Source organism: Pinus tabuliformis, chromosome 9, assembly GCF_031772625.1.
Source record: "Pinus tabuliformis cultivar Carrire ecotype Pingquan chromosome 9, CPIR1, whole genome shotgun sequence".
Classification (NCBI taxonomy): Eukaryota; Viridiplantae; Streptophyta; class Pinopsida; order Pinales; family Pinaceae; genus Pinus; species Pinus tabuliformis.
The window spans coordinates 900,329,732-900,348,187 of NC_142307.1; the positions used below are offsets into that span (position 1 = coordinate 900,329,732).

General features: G+C 36.8%; 1 protein-coding gene across 8 annotated transcripts in view; it reads left to right on the plus strand.

Moving 5' to 3' along the window:
• The window catches only part of PAS1 (FKBP-type peptidyl-prolyl cis-trans isomerase family protein), a 434,604-nt gene that overhangs the window by 230,426 nt on the left and 185,722 nt on the right, over nt 1-18,456 (plus strand). For all 8 annotated transcript variants that reach the window (XM_089446138.1, XM_089446141.1, XM_089446137.1 and 5 more), the window contains exons 11-12: nt 2,523-2,580; nt 13,367-13,515. In XM_089446138.1, the coding sequence (XP_089302264.1) occupies nt 2,523-2,580; nt 13,367-13,515 (207 nt within the window). The remainder of the gene's footprint in view (nt 1-2,522; nt 2,581-13,366; nt 13,516-18,456) is intronic.

Sequence of the window (18,456 nt, forward strand, 5' to 3'; positions counted from 1 at the left end):
ATATCCGAACTTGTCACTTAACTGCCTACCCGAAATATCAGAGAGATATCTGAACTTGTCTTCTATGGAAATGCGATGACCCTTCACACATATATATAGTGGTTTGTCTAAATAAATAAGCCAACATGTGTATATGAATAGGTGTGTCTCCATAAGGTGAAGCTGAGATGTGTATATGAATAGGTGTGTCTCCATAAGGTGAAGCTGACATGTGTTCTTCACTTCATCTAGAGGCTGACTTGAAGAGGAGAACTTGTGCTTGTCTTTGGAGGGCTACTAGACCATTCTATTGTCTCATATACATTTGATACATGACATTAACTCTTTTGACAATTCCTAAAGGCTCACAATGGGAGCCATCTAAAAATAAAATCCCTTGCTCATGAAACCCATGAAGCAAGTTTTACAATAATAATTTTATTTTCCTTCTTTACATCATTTACAAAAATCACAATTACATGTCATTATGAAGACCCAACCTAGTTACAATTTTCAACACAAAATACCATGGGTCACTGGAATACCATGGTCAATACCATGGGTTGTTAAAATACCATTGTCTTCTTTTATTTCTCTTTTTTTTTTCTAAAATAAAGTGACTATAAGTTTTGTTTTCAGAAGGTACTTAATAATCCCTTTTTTATTTCTTTAACTTAATTACTCACTATCAACTTCAGGATCACATTAAATAATTAAATTAATTGACTCCTTCCATTCTTGAAAAGGGATATTACACTCTCTTATAATTGAGAGATTGGAGTTGATGTTGTAGGTCATCTATCTCAATATGTAGGAAAAAATTTGTATGAGAAAATAATCCCCAAACCGTGTACTGGAACCAAGCTTAACAGAAAGTGGGATTGCAATGATGATCTGCAAACATGGTACAAATGAATGCAAACTATTTAGGATGTGAGGGTTTTGTTCAAAATGAGGCTTCTTCCCTTGTATATTGTGTACATCACACTCCCATCTACAGGAAGGCTTATAAAACATGATTAATAGACGGGAATCACAGCTATGAAGAAAACTAGAAGTTGTTGGTGATGTTTCTTGGAGATGCCTGTTTGGCATTTGCTAAGGAGGTCTGGATTACACCAGTTGCAATCTTCTTCTTGTTTCTTCAATCGTGTCAGGTGACTTAGCTGTGATGGTTTTCATAAAGAAGAAAGGACTATGATTGGACATAGTATCCTCTCTCTCAGAATGGAGGGATTGGAGTTGATGTTGTAGGTCATCTAACTCAGTATACGGGACAGAATTTGTATGAGAAAATAATCCCCAAACCTTCTACTGGAACCAAGCTTAATAGAAAGTGGGATTGCAATGATGATCTGCATGCATGGTACAAATGAATGCAAACTATTTAAAATGTGAGGGTTTTGCACAAAATGAGGCTTCTTCCCTTGTATATCATGTACATCACACTCCCAACTACAGGAAGGCTTATAAAACATGACTAATAGATGGGAATTGCAGCTATGAATAAAAGTAGAAATTGTTGGTGATGTTTCTCGGAGATGTCTGTTTGCTAAGGAGGTCTGGATTACATTAATTGCAATCTTCTTCTTGTTTCTTTTATCTATTACAAAACATGCCACCCTATGAAGTGACATCCTAGTGCGGATTGTCTTTTGTAATCCCTCTGATTGAGAGTAAGTTTTTCTCCAAATGAGGAATATAGAAAACATTCATGTGTAAAAATATTTCACCTGTCATAATAATTGTACATTCCTTTTCCTTTAACGAAGAATTCCTCCTCATCTTCACAAACAACAGTATCAAACTTGGTTCCATATTCTACAAAATCAATAAAATAGTCATTGTGGTTAGTCATGTGTCTAGATGTTCCAGCATCAATATACCAATCATGAAACTTACCACCATTTGCTCCCTTGTTTGCAACTACAAAGGCATGGAGTTATTCTTTTCTGTACTTGGCAACATTGACTTGCTTCTTTCTGAATTGCTGCACCTTCCCTGATTGAGGCCCTTGGCTGTGTTGTCCTTTCCACAACCGTTCTATAAACACTTTAATCTATGGCCAAATTTTTCATAGCAAAATCACTTCATTCCAGATAGTAACATGTCTTTTTCCATGAGTAGTGGTACTTGATTGTGTTAAAGGTTGTCCTTGTTAACTACCAATCATGGAATCTTTGAATGGAGCTAGCATGTGATAGGCTTGTGATCATATAATATGCTTTGTAAGTTGGACAGATTGCTACTTATTGCAATTGTGACATGATTTTCATTAACTTTCCTTTTGATGTCTACGCTTTTGTGCAAAGGATAAGATTTATGTCACTTCTAAGTTTATATGTATTGTGGGTTTTCATGGGGCCATAGTTTAGTTCACTCTTACCAAACCCTCTATGTGTTTCCATCTCAAGGTCCATCTTTGGGTTAAAATGTTGTTATCTACATGGTAGAGCTGTTGAATTTATTCATACACTTTAGACTTCAAATTCAATAGAAATGTTCTTAGTAACAATGTGGTTAAATGTCTTCTATTGTGGCAGGTGCGCGATATGGTTGGTGATGGGCGCTTAATAAAGCGCCGTATCAGGGATGGAAAAGGTTAGGCTCTCTTATATTTTGTTGTGGTAGATTTCTTTCTTTTTTTTTGGTAGGTAAGCACCCACGGGGGATTTGAACCAGTGATCTATCGCAAGGAGTGCCTTAACAGTGCACCCATTCACCGTCAATCCAAAGCCCCATGGGCTATTGTGGTAGATTTCTTTCACTTAGATGCATTTATTCTTTTATTTGTTATTCAGGTAGCTTGAGTTGCTTTTTGCATCCCCCTTGTCAGTGATATATGATATTAACCTATTCCCATTCATATTTTTTGGTCAGAAGTGGTCACTAATAAATTTCTTTCTTCTTTCCTTCTTTTTGCAAAAAATATCGAAAAACTGTTGGATGGTCCAACGCTTTATTTGTCCATTCCATCAGGCTATGAGTATGAAGCTACAGATGATTCCATCCATCAGGTTACAGTAACCAGATGGATAAATAGCATAAATAAAAATCAGGCTACAGGGCTTGTTAATGAAGGCAGATTGACTTGTCAATCTTGAAATAAGTCTGTAGGATTTCGGTTTCCATCAGAAACATCCTGGCAAATTCTCTTATGGGGTTCATGTGTGCCAAGTGTGGGAAATTTGGTTCTAGGGATGTTCGTTTCATCTGAAATTCAATTTGTGCATCCTTAATATTAGAATTCAATAACACAGAAGTTGACCTGTGTTATGATGAGGGTAAAGACATTGGCCAGCTTACACAGCATTACATGAGTAGGTTTATAATCCTTTATTCTAGTCTTAGAAAGCTCTTAGGGCACATGCATACTTGCCAATCCAAACAGGCAACTCTGTGGATGCACTGGGCTTTCATAGATAGAAGTGTCCTCCAATTGCAAGCTTGCTTGTTAAAATAAGGTAGAAATCAATGGTGTAGACATAGAAGCCACAAGGTGAACTTTAACCAAAATAAGAGCAAACGTTATTCCTCATAGCCATTTTCAAGCATGCCAAGCAATTTTTGAAGATTTATCTATGCTATCTATCCTCATTGTGTTTTCTAAATTTCTATTCCTTTCTCTTGTGAATCATTCCAATGAGTGGAGTTATCAGACTTCCCATTTTTCAGAGACCAACATCACTCACAATTCCAATATAGTATCACATACTGCTCTTGGATGCAAACACTAATTTCGACATCAAAATAGCAAAAATGAATATTATCTTTAGATTTAATTACCAATATTAGATGTAAGATATGTTGAGACATCTAGGGCAGCGAGATTAGGTGATTTCTCTTACTTTGATAACTGCTTGTGATGTATTTTTACTTAACTTGATTATCTCTTTCTTTCATTTGATTATAGTTAGTGTTCTTATCATCAAACAACTACCAAACAATAAATAACGATGAGACAAGAGGACACAAGATATGTGCGATCAGCCAGGGCCAAAACCTCTCCACTTGAGAGGAAAACCCACAAGAACTCTTCTCTTCTTATAGAATCTTCAAATGACGAATTCCAAGACCTAAGACCCTTGACCAAGATCCCTCCAAGACCAAGTCAAAACTATTCTTTGATGTGATTCTCTTCTTCAAGTCAATTCTTGTCAAACTTGCTTCACAACCTCAAATTTCGACCCTTCTTCAAAATTTCGGCTTGCTGTGGCAGGTCTGTAAATTCGGCTATTTTCTGCAGTAATCCTAGTTCACACGTGTGACTAGAAAATGGAAAAACTTGGCTCCTTTCTTTTTCACTTGACTTGACTTCTCTTCCTTGTTATTTCGGTTTGCAAAGGAGACCTTTCTTATTCAAGTGTTAGTAGAATATTAACTTAACTAATTTTCTTCAACAACGCACAATACAAGTGTATGTTGGAAAGTCCATAGGTTGGCAGTTAAAATGATTTTCCCTTATTATGACATTAACTTGTGATGTTTTCATTATTAGGGTTAGATTTACTAATTATCCTTTCTTATGATCAAGATTAATGCCAAACAACAAAAGAAGAGAACATAAGATATAGGCACGCTACAATGGAAAACCCCCCCTCGAGGGGAAAACCCAATCACAAATTCTTCCTTCAATAGATTCAAAGATGAGACCACCAAGACCTTTACATTCGATACTACCTCCATCAAGTCACCCTTCTTCCTTTCACTGTGTTACCATCGAATACATCATCACTACAATATCTTTGAGGTCATAGCAAAGATAGACTTTAATTCTGTGGTGGCACCAAGCCCACCATACTGTAGTTACACCAAGGCACCGAACTATGGTAGACTGAACAATCCACATTCCCTTAACTGTGACAACAACGAGGGTATGTCTCACTGAGACCCGAACTTCTCACTGTAATCAACACCGAAACTGTCTCTGAGATTTCACCAAAACTCCCTCTGAGATATACCGAAACTCCCTCTGAGATATACCGAAACTTCTTCTCTGTGATCACCGAAATTTTTCTATGATTACGAGCTCTGAATTTATGAAATACGAAGATCCTAGGCGGGTATATATAGTGGTTTTTCCGTCCTAAAATGAGCCGACATGTATTATGAAGAGATTTGTCCTTTAATTGAGCCGACATGAGTTCCTTTGATAATAATTCTTTTGAGGCTGACTTGAAGACTTTGATGAAGACTTTCTTGAGGACTTTGAAGAGGCCGAGTAGATTACTTTGCTGAAGGGGATGACTTGATGGAGGAGTCAAACAATAAATGACTTTGACAAATAACCTAAAGCCTACAATGGAAGCTTGAACTAATACAAATGACCCAAGCATGAAACCCATGCTTTAATAAGTCAATTTCAATAATAATAATATTCCTTTTGACAAATATATTACATTTAGACTTTAAGTACAATTATGAAGACCGAACCTAGTTACATTTTCCAACACTCCCTCTTAACTAGGGAGGTATTCATATTTACATATAACCAAAGAGGTACATGGAAGATCTCAAACCACATCATCTATGAAGAAGTTTAGACATCGCAATGCCATGGACTAGATTCCTGACCAGGGAAATCTATCCATTGGTCTTTCAACAATTTAGGCACCGCAATGCCATGGACTAGATTCCTGACCAGGGCAATCTATCTGAGTGGGACTAAGATGGACTCAAGCTTTCAGCCTCTCTAGGTACCATAAGGCTTACTTGCTAACCATCAACCCAAAAATCTAGGTGCGTGTCAGAGCTCAATGACCAATGCCACCTTTCCAACTTCGGGACCTAGACATCAACACAAAGTGCCGGCCAGATGTCCTCCTAGGCAATGCTTCACTCACAAAGCCTCAACACCCCTTGATCCAGCAGATCAAGGACCATAAATCTCTCTCGATCAAACTGATCGGTAACCAACATGCTATCAAAAACCTTCGAGAGATTTACCTGTACAAACACAACCACAATCAATAAAATACTTTCACATGTACATAATCAAATACAAACCTTTGGGGTCATTCTAGATGTTGCTTCTCAACTCAGTAGGATTATCACCTGAATCTTTGGCAGAAGATTCCTCAATCATAAACTTTCCTTTCGTACTTCTCATGCAGCAACATATCCTCTGAAATTCATTAATCAAAACCAAGCTATGCCCTCCCTCTCAACCAGGAAACATCTCTTCATCCGGGCTCTCTCTTAATCTAAGGGAGATCTCTTCTTTTCAAGCTTCCTCAAGGAGATTAAATTCTTATTTTCGTCATCAAAGAATCTTTCATGGCTTCTAAGCATTTCATCAGAGTTATCATTATCCTCATCATGCTTATCACATCAACGAGCATCTTCACCATATTGAAGATTGTGTACCTGCACAACTTAGATAGCAAGTACAACCAAATCTATAGAAGCATGAAGTTAGCCATATCAGAATCACCGAAGCTTTCAACTTTATACATATCAGATACCCAAACTTAATTACAATCAAGAGACAGATATTCTTCAACATTGTAAAGACCGAAAACACAATTTCCTGATTTATATCCTGAACCTGTAAACAAATTTCTTGAGATCTTAAAAAAATAAATTAAAAGCACTATTGAGGTACCTACCTGTGTCGCTGCGGTTGAAGATGCCTCCGGCTACGCTGCTACAGTTTCCAGAAGACCAATTCCACCCAGCCGAACTGAGCAGGACCTGGCTGCTCAATCCAGTAAGCTTCTTAACAGAAGCCCACTGTCCCCCGTGCCCAGAACCTCAGAACTATCAAGCTCTTCCTATGGCTGAATACCTCCTCCTTCAGAATTCTTCCCTCTCGTTTTTGTAACCCCTTCCCAAATCCATGTCCCATGGTTTTATTCTCGTGTTTGGCGGTGGCCGCCCTCCCATATGCAGCCACCGCTCAACCTGCTGATGACACACCTCGTCTTACATATCCCTCCCTTGTCTCATTTAATGTCGTGAATGAATATATTTTATGTTTTGAAACCTTATGATATTTTATTAAATATTCTTGTAATATCTTATACATCGTATGTACCACATTAGGATTTAATATATATTAAACATTATAAACATTATTTTTAACATATCACCTTGTTTTAGTATATATTTGTTTTAATATAACATTATAAACTTTATACTTGGATCCCCTTTTTTTTAATTAATTACTTATATATATTTTAACATTTAAAATATTAATTTATTAATATTTAACATTTATTTTATTAATTTATTAATATCATTTTATCAATAATTTGGAATATATAGTATATATAGATGGGTCGTTACAAACATCTTGCTAAGGACTTTGTCATAAACCCTAGACTACATCATAATCAACTTTCATTGCATCTAGGGTTTCATTTTCGTCCAAAGGTATAACATACCTTACTACAACATATATGAAACCCTAGAAACAATTCAGACAAATATAAAGCATCCAACAAATTTTCAAAATTCATAGGTTAGACTTCTCACTAGGGTTTCATACAAATTCTAGATTTCATACAAAGAAATCAATCAAACCAATCACGACTTAGTCATTAACATGACCAACTACCACTAGAGTTAGTTGCAAATCCTAGATTTCCGATCAACCTTCAATACCAACCAAAACTAACATTTCAACAATCTTACACAAATATCAAATTGTCATATTGTCATAAGAGATTTTTACTTCTACTAAGGTTCAACTTCAACACCCTAAAATTTTCATTTTCACAATTTCAATAGATCTCAGATTGTTATATCACACATACTAGAGAATTTCACTACTACTAGGGTTTAGTTGCAAATCCCTAGATTTCCAAATATCATCATCTTAGAATTTCAGACAAGGACTTCCATTTATGACCATCAATAACTAGGTCAACACACATATCTAGGAATTCATAATCATTCATAAGCATATCATATGTCCGACAACATTAATATATCTGACCTAGACCAAGCTAGGGTTTCGACCAAAAGGACATATCTATATATACCTAGGGTTTCATCATCATGCAAAGACATTTCATATCATGTGTTAGTCAAACCCAACTTCACTAATATTAGTAGAAGTTAGACATATACCAAACTTGATTAGACTAGGGTTTGATCAGACAAATACACCCATACCAAGGAAATCATTTCTAAGACATTATAAGGGTCTTTCTTACACATTCCACCAAACCCTAATGAGTTAGGGTTTCAATGTAGAAACATGGCAAACCCAACATTACCAAAACTTCAAATGTTCGAGATTTTAGAACTTATCATTCAACCCTAAAAAGTTAGGTTTTCCTGATCATACGAAAATCTCAAGCATGACATCTTCAATAAAACTTCAAACAACATTTCACAATATCCCTAAGCAGTTTAGGGTTTCAGACATTCTCATTAGCATACCCTTAGGTTAGGGTTCTACAAAATCAGTTAAGAATATGAGTGGGGTGGGTAGATTTATCAAGAGATGAATCACCCAAAACAAGAATCATTATGATTCAATATAACTAGACATAACAATGTTAGTAATAGACTGTCAAATGAATAATCCTTTCAATATAAAGAAATCAATGTATTTAAAGCATACCTTTGTTTCTTGGCAATCCATGTCTTGGGTAGCTCTCTTCAAACTCTTTGAGGATAGAGCATATGTTTTCCTTCAAGCTAGTTCCTTGTGCTAGTATTATCATCTCAGATCCTTGATATATCTCTAAAGGAAGTAGTATATTCTACTTCATTGTTTCAATCTTACATATATCAATAACCATAACAACACCTTAGCTCTTATAGTGCTTTGATTATATATTACTTGAGCCCGAATTCTCCTTATGACCATGATAAGTACCATTGTAGTGATACTTCTTATGATAGGCATCACTGTAGTTTTACCAAAACTTATTCTCTGTGATAGGCATCACTGTAACAATGCTGAAATGTATTCATACTACCGAAATTGTGATAGAACCGACTCCTATTCACTGCATTAGCATTATTGAAATATCATTGGGTTGAGGTTATTGTGGTCATGTGATTTACTAAATAGAGGTTACTATAATAACATTGACCAAAGGTAACACCGAGACTGTGTTAACATGGTGATTGAGTTATCACCGAGACCCTTCTTCTTCTACTTGTGGTAGTATCAAGATCTTTCTACTATGCCTAATCCGAGCTCCTGAAGCATCCTCTCTGAGATTACACTGAAACTCTCACTGAGGTCTCACCGAAATTGTCTTGAGCAACTATTCACATTATAATAGCACTGAAATCTGTATAGTGATATATGAACCGCATTTCTTGTAATGATACCAAGACTTACTCCTATCATATCCAAGCTTGATCCCCTTTGTTAGAGCACCGAAATTGACTCATTGAGACTGCTTCAAAGATGGATGAGTTACTATACTGAGATCTTGTCACTGTAGTATCACTTAAGCCATTACTGAAATACATAGTGAAGTTATATCTTTATTGTGTCTTCATTGAAATGTCAATATTGATCCTTCAAGACTGTGTCTTCACCGAAAATGCTACGAATCCATTTTGAAAAGATCCAAACTTGTTATATCACGAAAACTGTCTCTCTTGTTACTTATATATAGCTTACAGTGAAGTCACTCCTTTGAGTATTATCACAAATGATCCAACTTCTTTCTCCTTCATTCTTCAATATGCCCACTATAATCTTATTAGCCCAGAACTACCCTTCTTCAAACTGCCTTGACCATGACCATAGCTCTGATACCATGTTGGAAAATCCATAGGTTGGCAGTTAAAACGATTTTCCCTTATTATGACATTAACTTGTGATGTTTTCATTATTAGTGTTAGATTTCTTAATTATCCTTTCTTATCATCAAGATTAATGCCAAACAACAAAAGAAGAGAACACAAGATATAGGCATGCTGCCAGGGCAAAACCCCTATCGAGGGGAAAACCCAGTCACAAATTCTTCCTTCAGTAGATTCAAAGATGAGACGACCAAGACCCTTACATTCAAGACTACCTCCATCAAGTCATCCTTCTTCCTTTCATTGTGCTACCATCAAATAAATCATCACTGCGATATCTCTGAGGTCATAACAAAGATAGAGTTTAATACTATGGTGGCACGAAGCCCACCATACTGTAGTTACACTAAGGCACTGAACTGTGGTAGATTGAACAATCCACATTCCCTTAACTGTGACAACAACGAGAATATGTCTCACTTAGACCCGTACTTCTCACTGTAATCAACATCGAAACTGTCTATGAGATTTCACCGAAACTCCCTTTGAGATATACCGAAACTTCCTTTCTGTGATTATGAGCTCTGAATTTATGAAATGCAAAGATCCTAGGTGGGTATATATAGTGGTTTGCCCATCCTAAAATGAGCCATCATGTATTATGAAGAGATGTGTCCTTTAATTGAGCTGACATGAGTTCTTTTGATAATAATTCTTTTGAGGCCGACTTGAAGACTTTGATGAAGACTTTCTTGAGGACTTTGAAGAGGTCGAGTAGATTACTTTGCTGAAGGGGATGACTTGATGGAGGAGTCAAACAATAAATGAATTTGACTAATAATCTAAAGCCTACAATGGAGGCTTGAACCAATACAAATGACCCAAGCATGAAACCCATGCTTTAATAAGTCAATTTCAATAATAATAAAATTCCTTTTGACAAATATATTACATTTTGACTTAAAGTACAATTATGAAGACTGAACCTAGTTACATTTTCCAACAGTATAAACATGCAACATCATCAACACATACAAAATAATATACATATGAAGGGAAACAGTGAGCTTAACACCTGTAAATCATCGTCATATAAGAACACTACAATTTACAATGTACAAGTCTTGACACTTGGCCAAATACAACAACTCGGCTTGCAGCTGTGCACAAGATGTCTTACAAGCTCAACTGGTGCGATGTCTCATCCACATGTCGTTGCAAGGCTCCCCAGAGTGCAAGTCTCAAGTCCCCTTGATGGATTCCACGACCAAAAGGGCACATCTCTACAAAATCATTGCTCCCGCAAAACACCAAGTTTGTGTGTAGTGGAAACTCCAAATTTGGCCCAGTAACCAAAATTCTTATCTGCTCGACCAAACACCAAAATTCTGCTCAAGTCTACCACCAAAATCACCAAATTTTGATTTTTCTGACCGTAATCACCAAATTTATAGTGAGCGAAGTTCGAACACAAATTTCATTCTAGATCCGAACACCAAATTTCAGGTGAGAGAACACCAAATTCCAGGCTAGAAAACAACCAATTTCAAGCGAGTGAACAAGAAATTTTAGGTGAGAAAACACCAAATTTCGTTCTAGACCCAAAAACCAAAATTTGGGTGTGCAAACACCAAATTTCAAGCGAGAAATCACTAAATTTCGGGCAAGAAAACACCAAAATTTGGGTTGTGCGATTTGCACCCTCTATAGACCCACTCGACTTGCTCACCTCCATTCCACTTTGCTCCCAAACGAACCGAACCGAGCTTTCACATCACTGTGTTTCATTTCCTCCGTGTTCTTCCCTTGGTCGAGTTCTCTCACACTCGTCACGTGTTATATATACATGTCATTGGTGTGGCAAATGAAGAGATACACCCGTTTGTTTACCCAAGCTGACTCCTCAAGTGCCTTTGTGTAATCAGCCTTCTTGTCATGTCCAACAGACCGATCATGTGCCCAATTGTTCAGTTCAATGTTCCACCAAGTTTCCGGGACGAGGAGGCAAGGGAGCGGTGATACACAGGAGCGGCCTATGCAAAAGCTCCCCAACAATTTTTAGGAAACGTGGGGGGACTTCGGGGTCTTAAAAACTAATAAATATAAAATATAAATCGATAAATCATATAACTGAAACAAATTTAAAATGAAAAGCATGATCATTGATATCATTATCATATAAATTATAATCATACATCATACATGTAAGTTTGTAACTGTATAGTGTAACTACTTGTCTACTAACTTACTAACAATGCACAATGAAAATAAATTATAAATTATAAATGTTTAAACTTTAAACCATATTGATGTTCCACTTCCAACTATGAACATTGAATACTGAATATTGAAATAAAAAAATAAGTTTGATACATCGAGAGTCAAAAATTTTAATTTTATAGAGTCAAAATAACATAAGAACATATCAAAAGATAAATGAGCATAATTGCTCAAGGTAATCCATTCAACGAAGGAGTAGACAAAAGGCTCCTTGGCAATGGCGGCAACGTTCTGTTCAACGAAGGAGTAGATAGAAGGCTGCTTGGCGATGGCGGCAGTGTTTAGTTCAACGAAGGAGCAAACAAAAAATGAAATGTGAAATGAACATAACGTAAACCCTTCCCAGTCGGTCAACAAATATTAAAAATTACGATTTTTTTTGTTTCATAAAAAAAAATTGCGAATTTTTTCTACAGAAATGACCCCTCAAGACCCCTTAAGACCCCTTTTGCCTAGGAAACAACCCCTTTCAAGTTTCCTCGCGTACCCTATATTTTGGGAGTGTGGGGAAACGACCCCCTCTCGTCCCCAAGTCCCTGGAGCGCGAAGGAGCTAGGAAACTAGACCCCAAGGTGGGGGGACGAGACCCCATGGAACACTGGTTCAGTTATGTGCACCCAATCTTTTCCACGAACTCCACATACACATGCTTTGTTGTATGGTCCCTTGTCAACATGGCTCGACTCGCCTAGCCGAGCCCACCTTAGTGTGCGCCTAGTGCCCACTCATGCACGAGCCCACCTTAGTGTGCGCCTAGTGCCCACTCATGCACGAGCCCACAATCGGAAACCCCATAATGTGATAGTTATGCGATATAAACGTCACTTTTGTGTGATGGCAATGTTGCACACCGTGCACGCCCAACTCTCGGGGCCTAGCAACTGGGCTTTTGTAGATAGCAGTGTCCTCCAATTGCAAGCGTGCTTGTTAAAACAAAGGTAGAAATCAATGGTGCAGACATATAAGCGCCAAGGTGAGCTTTGACCGAAATAGGAGCAAACATTCCTCCTCATAGCCATTTTCAAGCATGCCAAGCAATTTTTGAAGCTTTATCTATGCTATCTATCCCCTTTGTGTTTTCTGTTCCTTTCTCTTGTGAATCATGCCAATGAGTGGAGTTTTCAGACTTCTTGTTTTTCAGAGACCAACATTGCTTCCAATTCCAATATAATATCGCATACTCTTCTTGGATGCAAACACTAATTTCGACATCAAATTAGCAAAAGTGAATATTATCTTAGATGCAATTATTTCTTGGCCTGTATAAATCATGCATGCATTATAAAACCAAACATTTCTTCCCTGGAAACATAATCTTTGCCAAGTTAATCGTCAATAAATAAAATGAAATGATTAATATGTGTCATTTGTCTCTTATGAATTGATGCAGGTGAATTTCCAATGGATTGTCCTCTTCAAGACAGTTTATTATGCATACATTACAAGGGCATGCTTCCTGATGAAGGTGGCAAGGTATTCTATGACACTCGAGTTGATGGGAATGGTCAGCCATTGGAGTTTAAATCAGGAGAAGGCATGGTAAGATTTTTGCTCTGTGATACTATTTACATGATTATAGTTGTCCAACAATTAAGAAAGGAAATTGCCACTCCAAGATAGCTCCAACATCCAAAAAGTACATATGGCTCGAATGCTAAAACCTTTGCTGTTGTTGGGGCATCTCTATTGTATAAAAATTGCTACGGATGGGCCTATTTTAATTTTTTTTGGTTGTTGTATTATTGCTATGTACAAGTTTTTTGTTGCCCTCCTGCTCTTGCCATGGCGGAAACGGAAGCATAAAAGAGAATTGTTTTATATCAGTTGTAAAGCAGAAGCATAAAAGAGACAATTGTTTATATCAGTTGTATTCCAATTATGGTTAGTCAGTCAAGAAGGCCATGCAATTTATTAATTCATGCATTATTTATGCATTGTGGGGTCCCATATGCCCCAGCAAAGACTATTTTCTTGTGGTTAGTTCCATATGACCATACGCCAAAACTCTAGCAATAAGCCTATACCAGCAGCTCCCATATGTCTCCTCACCCTATGACATAACCATGGGCACATGATGATTATTGTTAGCACTTCAAAGCTCCATAATCTCATAGCAGAACAGAGAATATGTTTCATGCACAAAATGCATTCCTTCTCCCTTTAAGCTAGTTGTAATTTGGGATTACCTCTCTTGTGGAAGATCCATATTATGAATACAACATTTAGGTTAGTTCCTATTTAATCACATTGGTAATAAATACAAGTATACAGGAGTGGTAGGCATGGGGAGTGTTACCCCTTTTCCCAACAGGGGTACCTTTAGTAATTTTCACTTGCTTTTTGAGGGATGGATATAAACAGGGCTTATGTGTTGAGTGCAAAAGTCAATTGCTTAAGTTGTGGGACCATACTCAAAGTCGGTTTTCTCTTCTCATGAGTAATACGCATTTCAGTCAAGTCCAGCATATGGAATAAAACAGCGACAAGCAGAGATTCAAAGGGTTATCTTGATCCATGAAGCATATAACCATAAAGGCTTCATTCCCTACAAACAGTTTAGAGGCCTGGAGTATATGTTGGATGCCCAGCATACATTTCTATTGAAGCAGAGAACTTAAGATGCGCAGAAATTATATATAAATATTTTATTAAAAGAGATGAAATTACAGATGATGCTATTACAATTGCGGGTGCCTGGCTTATATACCGCCAGGGACACCCTTTGGGAAAGGGCATGATCTTATGATCGTGCCCTTTCGTCTAATTAAAATTAAAATTAAATAATAAACCTAAGTTAACTAATTTTTTACATAACATTGCCTTCCTCTCGAAAGAATGCTTTGTCCTCAAAGCATAAGTAACGACGGATGTTGTTGAAGAATGATTCATTCTCCCAGAAAGCGTCTTCTTCGGGTAAGTCCTTCCACTTGATCAGATATTCTAAGATGATCAAGGTCGCACATTTTAAAAGGTCTTGGATTAATCTCTCAAGTTCCGTTTTTTGGTGATGTGGATATCGGTATGGCTTGATGTTGACAGGGTCTGATCTTGCCTTGACTTCTATTGTATGCTCAATTTCCCTATTAGGCGGCATCTTCATAGGTAGGTCTTGAAATACTTTTTCATGCCTCCGAATCAGATCTTGTATCTTTGGTGACTCTTCTCTGGTCATATTTGCAGATAACATTTCTAATTGGTGACATTGTATTGCATAAGCAGGTGCTCTTCTTCGACTCAGCTTCATCATCTGAGATGATGATACAACTTGATTTTCTGGTGCTTGGAATCCGTGTAGCTTGTAATTCTGACCTCCCCATTTGAATTTTATAAATTGTACTTGATGGTTGGCGGCATAAGTACCTAACGTTCGTAACCATTGGATACCTAAGACTACATCTACTCCTCCTAATGGTACTGTGAAGAATGGAGACTCTAGATTAAAGTCTTGAATCTGCAAATTGACCTTATGGCATTTCCCTACCTTTTCAATCTTCTTACCATTAGCTACCATCACTTTCATGTTTGGTAAGGGAAATGAAAAGATATTGAGTCTCTTTGCCACGGTTGCATCTAAAAAATTGTGTGTGCTTCCAGAGTCGACGAGAACCACTACGTTGTTCTTCTTTATGTGTCCTTTTAACTTTAAAGTCTGAGGTTGTGATATACCTGTCATAGCTGATAATGACACTTGTGGAATACTTCCATCATCTAATTCTGGCGAGAATTCTGGGGCGTCTTCTGTGTCTTCTATGTCATAATCTTCACTGTTTGAATCATTGGTTGCTTCACAATTATATAGGTTCTTTGGTTCTTTTCCTTTAGCACATCTATGTTTGGGGTCCCACTTCTCACCACAGTGTTTACATTTACCCTCTTTTATCCTTTGCATTTCCACATTAGATTTTTCATCTTCACGACGATGTGGTGGAACATATCTTGTATTATTTGAGTCCACATACTGGGGTATCCTTCGTCTTGCATAAGCTTTTTCCGCTGTTGACCAAAATATTGGTTCGGATTTCTTTTCGGCTTTTTTTGCTTTTCGTCTTGCTACTTCTATAGATGTAATGTCATGCATCTCAAGTTCTGCTTGTAAATGGGTTTTGAGTCCTGAGATGTATGACTGAATTAGACGAGATTCTGATAGCCCAGGTACTCGTGTTACTAAGGTCTCCCATTCTTGAGTGTATTCATCCACACTTCCTTTTTGTCGTAATTTGATGAGTTTTGAAAAGAATTCTTCTTCCTTTACACCTTGGAATCTTTTGAAGAATGCATCTTTAAATTTTCTCCAGCTAATGACGTGTGTTGTCTTTTTCCACCACATATACCAGTTATATGCTTCTCCTTCCATTTTCATGGATGCATGCCTGAGCTTTTCGTCATCGTCATTGATGTCATATATCTCAAAGTATTCTTCTGCTTTATTTATCCATGAAACATTGTTTTTTTCGTTTCCATCGAATTTAGGCATCTCGACTTTTGCCCGTCGCTGGTATGTTGCTACTGGTTGAGCGAAAAAAGGGTGTTGATTGGTAAAGTTATCCCAGAGTTGCTTGTTTGTAAAGGTTGTGTTACTCGCTTCTTGGTGGGGTGTCGCTGATTTTTTTGGGGATTCAACTTTGTCATGAGAGTCTGTGGACTTAGTTGAATCTGACGAGATGTGTTCTTGATTCTCTTCACCTTCTTTTAGTAGTTGTTCGGGTGTACAATTCGACCTTTTACACAGACTTTTCAGCATTGTTAAGACCTCTCTGATCCCTGCTTCTGTCTGGACATGGTAATTTTCCATCTTTATTTCTATTCGATTCGTCGTATCTTGAAGATTTTTGATTTTGTCTGCTTGCTCCCCAAGCTTGCTCTCGACTTCATTTAATCTTTTACTGACCTCGTCGTGGTTGTTATTTATCTTATGCTCTGCATCAACCAATTTTTTCTGGAAATCTGCCATTGTCATTGTCGACATTGAGCAGGTTTGCGGGGGCGTGTATTTATTTGCCAGCGAAAATATTTTCCCTCTTTTTTTTTTTAGCTAAAATAAATTTTATACATATAAATTTTAATTAATTAAAATAAATTTAATTAATTAAATTAACATATATATATATAACTTTTAATTAATTAAATTATATATATATATATATATATATATATAACTTTTTAATTAATTAAATTAACTTTTTATATATATAAAAAACTTATAACTAAATTAAATTATGTATTATATATATAACATAAAATATATATATATATATATATATATATATATATATATATGTTATATATAATATATATAAATTAACGTTATATAAATGTTTATATATAAAATGTATATATATATATATATATATATATATATATATATATATAAATTAACGTTATAATAATTGTTTCACGTTATAATTATTTTTTTATATATATATCATTAACTTCTGAACAGTCACGTCAATTAACGAACCCTTTGACTATTCAAAAATTATATTGAATATCACCGCAGGCTGGCTACGGTCGATGGTGGGTATATGGGACGGACGCAGCGGGGACGGGGGACGCGGACAGCAATCTTTAACGGCTGGTGGAAGTCTGTGGGCAGCGGACGGACGGCAGGCTGTGGGCACAGTTGGATGGCAGAGAACACGGCACAGGTAGACGGTAAGTGTTGGGCGTTAGACAGCAACAACGGAACTGGGATCAGAATGAACCTGGACTGTGTACTTCTAGACCAAGAACGAACTGCTCCGATACCAGATGAAGCAGAGAACTTAAGATGCGCAGAAATTATATATAAATATTTTATTAAAAGAGATGAAATTACAGATGATGCTATTACAATTGCGGGTGCCTGGCTTATATACCGCCAAGGACACCCTTTTGGGAAAGGGCATGATCTTATGATCGTGCCCTTTCGTCTAATTAAAGTTAAAATTAAATAATAAACCTAAGTTAACTAATTTTTTACATAACATCTATCCACATGAGGTGAGCAGTTCTGAGGATTGGTTGTTAAATGATGAAACATGATTTAAATGAGAAGTCTGATTCTGTTCTGTATCAGTGTTGACTTGAGGCTGAAGTTAGATCCTATCCAGATCAATTTTGAAACCTTATGATTGGAAAATTCATGGATCAGAACAGATCTTGATTAAGGATAAAATTAGCATATACAGTTGACATAGGCAGTGTCCATCACACGCTCATTGGTAAATATTGTTGAACAAGTGCGAAAGAAGACTTGAGAAGAGGGATGCTGCTCTGTTTAAAGTTGTCACTAATCTCAAAATTCTGCTGTGGGCAATTTCAGTGCTGAGTTCATACATGAGGTTAGTTTCATTAGTCATTATGTGCCCAGCAGTAAGGGTTCTCTGTGGTCCATTTTCTGCTGTGTATGGTCACTTTCTTGAACCTGTTCTTCACTGTTTTCCTCACTATTTGCAGCAGACTTAGGTGCTGTTGAGGGTATTTCCAGCAGAAACAATTATC